This window comes from Sinohyriopsis cumingii, chromosome 12, assembly GCF_028554795.1.
Source record: "Sinohyriopsis cumingii isolate HCF-2022 chromosome 12, ASM2855479v2, whole genome shotgun sequence".
Taxonomy (NCBI): domain Eukaryota; kingdom Metazoa; phylum Mollusca; class Bivalvia; order Unionida; family Unionidae; genus Sinohyriopsis; species Sinohyriopsis cumingii.
In genome coordinates, this window is record NC_142972.1 from 50017974 (window position 1) to 50030852 (window position 12879).

Here is a 12879-nt window from a genome sequence, read left to right on the forward strand (position 1 = left end):
ATTCCAACCCCATTTTTCACATCTGGACATTTAGGATGGCGTGTGGGTTCAGAGCAATTACATATAAAAAATTTGGAATCTACTGCCACCATAAGATAGCTTACCAGTGGGCCTAGCAAATTTAAACTAGGTTATATCAACTTATAGCTGCATGAAATCGATAGGAAAATTATTTATTTTCATCAAAAATAGCAAGTATTATAATCGTTAAGTCTTTAATTTGCCGACAGACTAAATGAAACTTGGCATAGATGAAACCTGACCCGGTACTCGCCATTTGCATTAATATTCACATGACTTCACAACTCTCACAAAACGACATCGAAGTCCAACAGTCACATGATATCAACAATAAACTCCTTTTTAATGTCATTGTACATTATCTATTACATGTACATTAAATGAAAATCTGATACCTTTTGTAAAAACCAGAAATAACATATAATTCTCAACATATTTCAAGAACAACTACAAGAAACCTGGCCAGTCTGATTCATCACGCAGAACAGTCTGGTTCCCTGCTTCGTATGCTCCCTGCATGAGAGAGCACATATCAACTTGGTAGTCACATGAAACAACAAAACTCAGGAAGTTGGTCTTAGAATAAATATGGAGAATTTTGTACTCTTTAGTTTTTGTATTTTTGTTACAACTAGTATATGAATTTTGTTAAATGTTTTCTACAATATTTAAAATGACAGTTGTGATATTCTGTGTGCTCATGCGACTAGCAATCAAAATCGCTAGAACCAGCTCAAATTTTATCAACACATTAGTTTTATCATCTTTCAGCAGATTAAAGGAATAACGATTTTAATGCTCACAATTTCTGAGAAAATAAATAATTTTCATATCGATTTCATGCAGGTATAACTCAGTGTAACAACATTTAAGTTTGCTAGCCCATCTGCAAAGCAGATATGCTTTAACGCCACAATGTTCTCTTCTTGTGATGCTAGACTGGTTTTCATACCTTCCATATAAAAAAAAGATACGGATATCGTTCCATCTCTGAAACAAAAAGTCTACGAGACAAATCTAATCCACTGAGCGTTTGCATTGTCTCAACAAATATATTTACGGCAAGCATTCAAATTATCCATACCGCAACCTCCTAATAATATTATGGTTAGAATTCAATAAATGTTACTCATGATCAGTTCAATTACGACTCAATTATGTAATTATTTCGGGTGTCTAATTGTGGGGGAAAATTCCCGGGTTTTTCCAGACTTTCATCAATATTTAAAAATTCAAGGACATTTTACGGTCGGGAAAAAAATTATCATTTCTCCCAACTTTTTCCCCGATTTCCCAGTAGCGTGGGAACCCTGATGTTAATCACCGACACTGAACTCACTCTCATGAAGCTAGGTCTGAATAGACATTTATGAAACTTTTCTAAATATAAAAAAGGTGAAAACAATAAGAACACAAGATCTGCAAATGTTTTAATGTATTTTCACACCCATGTCTTTCATAGGTATCATCTAAAAAAATGTTTATGCAGGAAAATTTATAAATGAAAATAAGTTACAAAAAGGCCTTGACTACAAAACATGCTCACAACTTGGCCTTTCTACCATCATCAAATTCATATGGCTGGAAAAAAGGAATACTAAAATTGTCCACTTACCTGAATTAAGATTCTCACAAAATTTTTAGCTTGCCCTAGGCTACTGGACAATTGATATTTCCAACAGGAAATACAGCATACAGTTTGCAAATGACTGTTCTGATTTGACCTCTTTAAAATATTTTTTTTAAAGACCTTCTACTAAAAGCATAGTAAATAAAAATGAAAAAAAGTATTAAAAAAAAAACATTAATAGAAACTATGATATTTACACACAATGAATTTAAAAGATGCCAACATGCATTTGTAGCATTCTGGCATCATGCTCTTTTTCCTACTTTTAGGTTCCAACCATTTACTTGTTTGGAGAGGGGATTTTCTGTTTAGAAACACAATAAATGTAGTCAACAAATAGGTTGGAAAAATGTACTTCTTCTGAGTTACAGAGTAAAGGGTCATGTCCATTTTATTAGCTGGGGAAAAGATTATCTTGAGGCATATGAAGAAGAAAAAAATACTGGCCGGAAATAAATTTCAAGCTGCCCCCCCCCCCAAAGTGTCAGTTCTTTATATAAAAAAAATGTCTGAAAGCTCATGTTACAGATATGGGTAATACTATTCAAACACAATACATGAAGCAAACTGACAAAGGTACCTTCAAATTCAGGTAGCCACAAAAGGATTAAGTTATAATTTAGAATTTTGCATATAGGAGTAGAGGTATAAAGGATTGTTTTTGCCCCCATCTATAGTCTGACTAAACATCCCCATTTGTTTGTACCCCCCAACCGATTTCAATAACAAAAACTTTTAATGTGATAAAAAGTGCACAGAACTAAGTCAACTGAATTACTGAGTTATAATTTCTAACCTGACTGTGACCAGAATGGCACTAATACTGGCATCCCCTGCACATTTCATGCTTAAGAATTTCCAAACTAACATGGCACCAAATTGCATACACTATGGGCTAGTTTATTTACATCAGACAACATAATCATGTAGTTCATCCTGTTCGGTAACTGCCGGATAATTCTGTAAATTACCTAACTGTGAGAGTTTGGAATTATATCCCTTTGCACACATCAACATAGAAATTAAACCACTTGTTAAATCCACATGAAAGTCAAATTTTTTTTGTCATTCGTTTCCTTTGCTTGATTCAACATTGTAAATATTGGAAGCAGACAACTTATGTATGTACATCTGTAGTCAAGCACACACCCCTCTGCTGAAGATGGACTTGTCCAGGAAAGGATCTCAAGCATGTCCATCTATTATATTGAAAACTTCCATTAAGGATGAAACGCGCAGATGATGATTGGGCCACTCTAATCGGTAGAGGTACAAACAAACGGGTTGGTATAGTCAGACTATAATATATGTGGTCTAAAGAATAATTCACTGAAAAGTTTAGCTCATGTAATGTAAGAAAGTAATCATTCTAAAAGTGTGTATGGAAATGTACAAAACAGAAAGATAGCAGACTATTGGATAAACCTGTGAAAAGTGCAGGAAAAAGACACTTATATTGGTCCTCGTTTAATCAATATGGAAGCCCCCACATACGACCTCATATCTGTATACATTATATATATTGCTGAGATGCACCACACACAAATATCAAGCTGTTTTACATGGGAAAAGGATTATAATGTTACACATAAAACTGATTAAAATTGAATTCATTTATCCTTTTCCACAATTAAAGTGCTTTCAACAACATTTTTCATTCCCTGCATGCATCACAACAGACATATAATACTCTAAAAACAAGAAGCTGGATACATCGTCTGCCTCTTCAAGAATGATGGCATTTATTTAGCCAGAAAATACTTACATAAAATTGTTTTTCAAGAAAGGGTTGGTAACATGTGTCACTCCTTAATATCTTTGCCAAACAAGGTTCCAATTTTTTAAAAAATCATTGTAATGCCAGAAAACAGCTTTCAAAAAAATTGGAAAAGTGATATGATTATCGTAAGCATGGAAAGTTTCAATGGTTCGTTGAGGCCTGACTCCTGCATCTGTTTACAATTAATACTATCCTTTTACTCATGCAAAAGTAGCTGGGCTAAAATGATCGCAGAAATTCTCAAAAGTGAGAACTGTTTTTGTTGCTTCACTCATACAAAGTACCTTCTATTGGCAACAGTGATAAACAAAGCAAGGATCATATCCTCTTATGGCAAAAATCTCTGAGCCACACAATAACCAAGCTGAATGTGACTATTCAATGTATGAAAACAACAAGCTTTCTTTGTGCCCTCATTTATAATGTTATTCTTATGTAAACATCTCATTTAAAAAATGGAAGAAAGGAATAAAAAGCTAAAAAGAGATCTATGCATAACACAATGAACATCAGATTCAAGATTGATTTGCAACAAATCTCAAGCCTGCTTATATTGTATGGTTCTAACAGAAATTATAAGTGAATCCAGATTTCGAAATTTCATCTGAAGGATTTTCTTGGAGGATGAGACATCCCAGGCACCTATCAGGGCATTAGAGGGCCATGGTCAGTACAATCGGGCAGTGGTCACTCCCCATCACATTCTTCCTGATCATGCTGTCACACAAGTCCTTCTCCAGGCGTTTGGACAGGACAAAGTAATCCAAGCGCCTAAAAAATGTGAAAATATAAAGTACTGCAGAATGACAAATATAAAGACTCTTTTGATCCACACACTAAAACAAGTTAAAATTTCAATAATTTTAACAGACTTAAATTTTTCTCTGAACAATGCCAGAATTTTGAGATTTCTCCTCAATTTCCCATCAAGCTACAGTTTTGTGTATGGTATGTGATTTGTGATTTAAAGAAAAAACCAAGACCAGCAACTGCAATGAGTCACCATTACAAATGCTCCTGTCAACAACCCTGTATACTCCACCCACCCCTGGAATGCACACACACCTCAGAGGGTGGACTAATTTTATGGCATATCAACTTAAGTAGGTTATTTAGTACCAAGGTAACTAAAGTAAAATGCTTTGCCTATGGACACAATGTTATCCTATCTCAGCTAATCCTATCTAAGCTAATCCTATCTAAGCTAATCCTATCTAAGCTAATCCTATCTCACCTAATCCTATCTAAGCTAATTCAATGGTATGATTTGAACCTGCACTCCTTTAACCATGGTACCATCACGCTAACCACTAAGGTACCACAGCCCCCACCCCACCCCATAATACCAAATCTGTTTTGTATATCATATACATGGAGAAGATGAGGTAATGGACAGATGCAGACCTGCCATCTCCAACAAGACCTACCCTGTAAGACTGCTGATATTTTTTTCATAAGCCTGAACTTTTCTTTACTAAATTGTGATGAAATATCACATACTGCTCTTGCTGACAGGAATACATGCATTTGAAAAATAGTGAAACATGGTCTGATGCAGTGAAGGACACATTATGTTCAACAAAAATGTTCATCAAGTACACTTCAGCCTTAATGACTTCAAGCTCTGTTACAGAAGCTGCAGTTCTGAAGCTATTGAGATCAATGATACCTTGCTTGATCTCTTATATTTTCTGTAATTCCCAGGCTGCATAAATCATCTCTCCTACCTTGAGCAATGCTCAAATACACCTAATGTAATGTCCAATAATATATGCAGCTGTAACCTTTCCTGTTCTTTTTTCTTCTTCAAAACACAGCCAGATACTGTAGTTTTTTAATATTTACATGCCCATTATTTAGACTTATTCCAGACTACTGTTATGCATATATCTATACTGTGTGCACAACTTCTGTCCATGAGTGCGGGTAATGCCTACCTGATTTATGTCATGACTCTAAGAAGTAAAAAAAGACATATACTTGAACTAAGAATTCATGAACTGGATTTTTCCGAAGAGTTTCTAATTTGTCTTAGGTCATATGAAATCAGTATATATTATTTGGTAAACAATTATTCATTCCTGTTTCAAATGAGTCTTTGAGAATCTATGATCACAGTTTGCAGTTGTGTTCAGATATAATTTGAGAGGAATTATTTATTTAAATTATTCAATGAAATTACAAAGTGCTCACTGACTGTTTGGACTAAAACAAAGCTTTGGGATTATTGAGAATTCAAAGAAATTCTGGTTTATATCATTGTTACATCAAGACAATCAAGACTCCTGGTACATCAGGACATTCAAGATTATCTGAATTCATTCCATTCCATTCTATAATTTTGGACTTATCATAAACATTTAGGGTTATTTTAGAATTTAATTCACAATATTGTCTTTTGAATTTTCACTTGTATTCAATGGAAATGAATTATTTGTTAAATTTACTAAACTTAAATTTACTCAACACATTTTCCCACTCTGCAGGTGGTTGAAACTAGGACTGGCAAGACGCTGAATTTGCCACCCAGCTATTGCATGCACATCGAGGACTCGTGCTTAAGAAATTGTCTGTGTCCCAGATACAAAATTTGCATCCAAATATGAGCAATTAAATATTTCCAAGACCTCTGATACTATAATGTAAAAACAAAAGCCTGGTCATGCAAGAATTTAGCATGAAAAGAACATGGGTAAAGCAAATTGTCTGCAGTACCTCCTGTAAAATCAGGCTGGTTTCCTGGCCAACTGCAATGAGTTTAAGTTCCAAATCTAGATAAGTGAATATTCAGATCTCAACCTCTACAAAAACTTATTTTCAAACATTTTTGTAATGTTTCTCAGGTCCATGATTTAAAGGTTGTTTCTGTAAGCCATACAGTAAAATTGTAAGAGTTGGCAGATCTGAGCAAGATGGATGTTCAGACAGACAGAGGATATCAAAATATAACCTACTAGAACATGGGGTTAACTAAAATAATACAGGATTCATATTTTTGTTCATGAAAATTGTTCTGACATTATAAGAACAGAAGTGATATTCCATCTGTCTGTCTGCATGACTGAAACTATAAATGAAATGGTATCCAGTTAATTCAATGTTTTTCTGTAGTTCTGGAGTGAGAACTTTTTTTATTCCTTATATTTTCTGGTTTTCAAGTAGGTTGTCTATAAAAAGCATGAAATCCAATATTAGCAGAAGTACATGTGTCGACACTAAAACCTAACACATTTACAAGATTCTGGCATCAATGAATACTAACACCATTAAAGTAAATGTCACATGAAAATATTGTTTCACTGATTTTAATAACACTTTAAAGAACTGCAGCAGAAGAGTGGCTATATGGTGCCAAGTCAAGAAACATGTTTGAATAGTTTAAAATGAACAGCCCAAAAAGATAAACACTTCCAAACAGATGAAAGTGTGAAGTACAACACACACACAAAAAAAGAATACAAAAAGTAAAATAATGTTAAACAACATATGATTTTTCTTAATAGTTACTCTTGTAACTCCTTATATCTCACTCCTGTAACTCCTTGTATCTAAATCCAAACAAAAGCCTTGCACTGATTTTATCCAACATGAACGACATTCCACATACGCAAAGAAAATCTTTTTTTTTACATAACCAAATCCTCTAATAGTTTCATTTCTTTGTTTGGGTTCTCTTTCTTGGCTGCTATGTTACTTTTAACAAATCATGAGGAGGAAATGAGAGTTAAATGCCTTTACCAAGGATATACTGAGGTAACAAATCTGTACCAACATGGTTGTTATCGAACCTGTGACCCTTGGGTTGCAAGCCCAATACTCTACCAAGTAAGCTAATATGGTTTCCAATATAAATAATTACTAAACAAACTCTGCTACTTCTGCATAATGGGAAGTCACATCAAGTTGTTGTCTGCATAAGGGACAGTCACACCAAGGTGTTATCTGCATAAGGGACAGTCACATCAAGTTGTTATCAGCATAAGGGACAGTCACACCAAGGTGTTATCTGCATAAGGGGAAGACACCCCAAGGTGTTATCTGCATAAGGGAAATCACACCAAGGTGTTCTCTGCATAAAGGGAAATCACACCAAGGTGTTATCTGCATAAAGGGAAATCACACCAAGGTGTTATCTGCATAAGGGAAAATCAGACAAAGGTGTTATCTGCATATGGGGAAATCACACCAAGGTGTTATTTGCATAAGGGGAATCACACCAAGGTGTTATCTGCATAATGTGAAGTCACAAGGTGTTATCTGCATACAGGTAAATCACACAAAGATGTTTTCGACACAAGGGAAAGTCAAACAAAGGTGTTAATTTTATTACATTTAGCAATGCAATTATGTGTGATATAGAAACAGAAAGTATTCCTATAAGTGATCAAATTCTCTGATAAACCATAGGATTTATGTATGGAAAATTTATGTAAATATCTGAGATACTCAATAAGCAGTATGCAATTAAATATGATGCAAGTTTATGAACATAACTAGTCATGTGATAACTAGATCTGTCTTGTGACTATTTTCAATCTATAGTTGCATGAAAATCGTATCAAGTCATCTTCTTATGTCTGCAACCAAATTTCATCTTTCCATGTTAAGTGGGTTTTGCTTAATTCCACTTACAAAGTTTTGTTCCACAAGTTTGAAAAAATATTGTGCAAAAAATGGAAATAACCTGAAACTTTAATCTGTCCCACATATAAATACAAATACACCAACCAAATTTCATTTGTCTAGCTCAAGTGGTATTGGACTAACTGTGCTAAGAAGATCAGTGTAAATATAAAGCCCCCTCCCCCTAAAGTTCAAAGATGTCATAATTTGCAATAATGACGAAATATATACATGCAGGTCATACAAATAAACAAACATTCCAGCCATATTTCCTTCATTTACAATTGGTGGTGTTTCTGCATGCCTGCTAACAAGCTTGTCAGGACAGAAATGGACACGCATTCAGATGGATGCATCTATGAGTCTGACCAAATCAAGATGCCCTCACTGCAAGTAGTGGACACACAGAAAGTAAAAAGGCACATACCTACTATTGTACACAGCTCGAATTACAACTGTACTCCATCAATGTAAGGTGCCTTGTTATATGGTGCTCCCTCTTGATAAGGCAGGCATATTCATGGATTCCATTTCACTATTTGACAGTAATATTATGTCTAAACTACCTCATTATAAGGTGCACCACCTAGAAGACTGTCCACTTTTACAGCACCAATCAAATGAATTATAGTGAGGAGTACTATGCGCTAGTGCTGTTCCGATTAACCGAGTTATTTAAGCATCACTCATTCAGCAAACTTGATTGATTAATCATTTTTCAAGGTGAGTTTACTTATGGTAACAATAAATTTAATTACTAATATTTTGTTGGAATAACCCCAAATTACATAAATGTAGTAATACAATTACAGAAGTGATAGAATAGACTATACAAATGATGGTATACACTATAAAAAATGAAAGTATAGATTATACAAATGATATCATAGACTATGGAAATGATAAGTATAGACTATACAAATAATAGTATAGACTATACAAATGACAATATAGATTATATAAAGGATAGTATTGACTATACAAAAGATAGTACAGACTACAAATGATAGTATAGTTTATATAAATGATAGTATAGACTAAAAAAATGATAGTATAGACTCTATAAAGGATAGTATAGACTATAAAAATGATAGTACAGACTATACAAATGATATTATAGACTACATACAGGATAGCATGTCTGTGTGATTAGGATCTTTAACGTAGCTTTATCAATTTTTCAGTCATACTGCTATGTTGTCTGCAGTGTGGCAGTTTATAGTGATGTCTAGCACTAGGTCTTCATGCCGCAGACATGTAGCATGATGTCCCATCCAGTCACATTGTCCTGACACAAGGCCGACCAGTCCTGACACTAACCTCTTAATGATGAGCGCCTAGCGAGGCAACTGTTAGTACCAATTTTGTAAGTCTTTGGTATGATTTGGCCGGGGATTGAACCTACGATCTCCCGATTCATGGCCAGACGCTTTAACCACTAGGCCACATGAGCGGTATATAAAGGATAGTATAGACTATACAAATGATAGTACAGGTTATACCAGTGATAGTACAGACTATACAAATGATAGTACAGACTATACAAATGATAGTACAGACTATACAAATGATAGTACAGGTTATACCAATGATAGTACAGACTATACAAATGATAGTACAGACTATATAAATGATAGTACAGGTTATACCAATGATAGTACAGACTATACATATGATAGTACAGACTACATAAATGATAGTACAGACTATACAAATGATAGTACAGACTATACAAATGATAGTACAGGTTATACCAATGATAGTACAGACTATACAAATGATAGTACAGGTTATACCAATGATAGTACAGACTATACAAATGATAGTACAGGTTATACCAATGATAGTACAGACTATACAAATGATAGTATAGACTATACAAATGATAGTACAGACTATATAAATGATAGTACAGACTATATAAATGATAGTACATACTATACAAATGATAGTACAGATTATACCAATGATAGTACAGACTATATAAATGATAGTACAGACTATATAAATGATAGTGCATACCATACAAATGATAGTACAGATTATACAAATGATAGTACAGACTATACAAATGATAGTACAGACTAAATAAATGATAGTGCACACTATACAAATGATAGTACAGACTATATAAATGATAGTACAAACTATATAAATGATAGTACATACTATACAAATGATAGTACATACTATACAAATGATAGTGCACACTATACAAATGATAGTACAGACTATACAAATGACAGTACAGACTATATAAATGATAGTACAGATTATGCAAATGATAGTTCTAGTTGTTCTTGTAGGGTTTAACGCCATTTTTCAGCACACGATAGGCTATACATGGCGGCCAGTATTAATGGTGGAGGAGGACCCCAGGAAAGAACCAACGACCCACAAGAAGCTACTGGCAATCTTTCTCACGTACCCACATTGGCTGAATCCGAGACTCGAACCCACGCAGACAGAGGTGAGATGGCAGTGATCCATAATGGAGAGCGCTTTAGACCACTCAGCCACTCGGGGCCCCTCAAATGATAGTACAGACTATACAAATGACAGTACAGACTATACAAATGATAGTACAGACTACATAAATGATAGTACATACTATACAAATGATAGTGCACACTATACAAATGATAGTACAGACTACATAAATGATAGTACATACTATACAAATGATAGTACAGACTATATAAATGATAGTACAGACTATACAAATGATAGTACAGACTATATAAATGATAGTACATACTATACAAATGATAGTACAGACTATATAAATGATAGTACAGACTATACAAATGATAGTACAGACTATATAAATGATAGTACACACTATACAAATGATAGTATAGACTATACAAATGATAGTATAGACTATACAAATGATAGTACCGACTATACAAATGATAGTACAGACTATATAAATGATAGTACAGACTATACAAATGATAGTACAGACTATATAAATGATAGTACACACTATACAAATGATAGTACAGACTATATAAATGATAGTACACACTATACAAATGATAGTATAGACTATACAAATGATAGTATAGACTATGCTGACTATGCTAACTTAATGACAATACGAAGAATATTTTGTTTGATTCATGCCTGTATCCATTTTTTTTAATATAATTACACGGTGATATAAGTGACCCACTAAAATAAATGCCAAGCAAAAGTGAAAGTGAACGTTTTGACTTTTCTGGAAAGAATAAATGATCAAAAGTGTGGGCCTACTGTGGGTTCCAGAAAAAGCAGGATGTCCCGCAAGTAAAGACAATTTAAACCTGAAAAAGTGATTTGCAAAATCTCTGAAAAAGAATATATGTTCAATGGTTACTTAGACACGTGTACACAATCTAGAACAAAAGCATTTTTCTTTTGATTTTATGATCTTTTCTTGGCAAGTCTTGTCATATTATTATTTTAAAAGAAATATAGATAAATTAATATTGTTTTGTATTATAATATAGACATAATGGGTCAATCACACCACATTTACTTCAATGTGATAAAAAAAATTATCTATAAAAAATGTCTAAATAGAACAAAAATTTGAGTAAGGGAGGTTCTGACATGTATATTCTTTTAGCTTAGTCAACATGCTGAAGACTTCAATTCAAAGTTCAAAATTCTAGACTTTCTAGTTATAAGACTCCTGTTAATGTTAATTAAGTTCACCATCTAATTATAATCATGATTAAGTGGTTCTAGTCATATATCTAATATTTAGTCATTATATCATTTACATGACAAGTGATTTTACCTGTTCATCTGTTAAGTTCTTGTTATGAACATAATTTTTTATAATTTCTTATTATTCATAAAAATATAGCAAACGTGTCCTAAATAATTAGGTTCAATTACAAAACTCTGACTATACACCAATTAGACCCTAGCAATAACTGATGTACTACATTGATCATTTCTGTTACACAGAAGCCATGTTAAATCAATTAATAATCAATCATCAATCTCTCTGTGAAACCAATGACTGATCATGAAATTTCAACCGATTCCCACCACTACTATGCACAACATAGACTCCTCAATGCTTCATACAATGCTCTGGCAGATCATAGCCTGTTGGAGTATGGATAAGTTTAGATACCTACACTTAAAGCAATTCAAAACCACTTTAAAACTGTGTATGCTAGTATTTTCTTGTGCACTCTTAGTTGAGTATCTATCACTAAGACAGGGCCATTACGTAGAGAAATAAAGAAAGAAGCACCCTGTTATTAATTGTGAGTACAACAGTAGCTAATTTAATTGGAAAATTTATCAAATTTGCACTGTCTTAAGATTATACCAGACTCTTATCAAATACACAAAGAAAATGATATGTCTTTGTGTGTGTGATTTGGATTTTTAACATAGCTTTAACAATTTTTCAGTCATATCACTACGATGCCTACAGTGTGGCATTTCATAGTGATGTCTAGTACTGGGTCATCATGTCGCAGACATGTAGCGTGATGTCCCACCCAGTCACATTATCCTGACACCAGGCTGACCAGTCCTAACATTAACCTCGTAATGCTGAGTGCCAAGCAAGGAAGCTGTTAGTATCAATTTTGTAAGTCTCTGGTATGACTCGGCCAGGGATCAAACCCTCAACCTCCCGCATCCAAGGCAGACGCTCTAACCACTAGGCCACCAGAGCGGTGATATATCAGTGAATGAATGTTTTTCAATACGATGCAATTATTGAGATTATAGTGGTTTTCTGCAACAGAAAACCTGCATGCTTGATGTGGCAGCTCAAAAATTGCTTACAAATTTCCAAAGATCTTGTGCAGTT

At 33.9% G+C, this 12879-nt stretch overlaps 1 protein-coding gene across 1 annotated transcript in view; it reads right to left on the minus strand.

Annotated features, from left to right (window-relative positions):
• Positions 1-1434: 1434 nt before the first annotated feature.
• The window catches only part of LOC149786421 (uncharacterized), a 45395-nt gene continuing 33950 nt past the window's right edge, over positions 1435-12879 (minus strand). Inside the window, exon 9 of the mRNA XM_089976858.1 lies at positions 1435-4202. Within this exon, the coding sequence (XP_089832984.1) occupies positions 4085-4202 (118 nt within the window). The 3' untranslated portion in view covers positions 1435-4084. The remainder of the gene's footprint in view (positions 4203-12879) is intronic.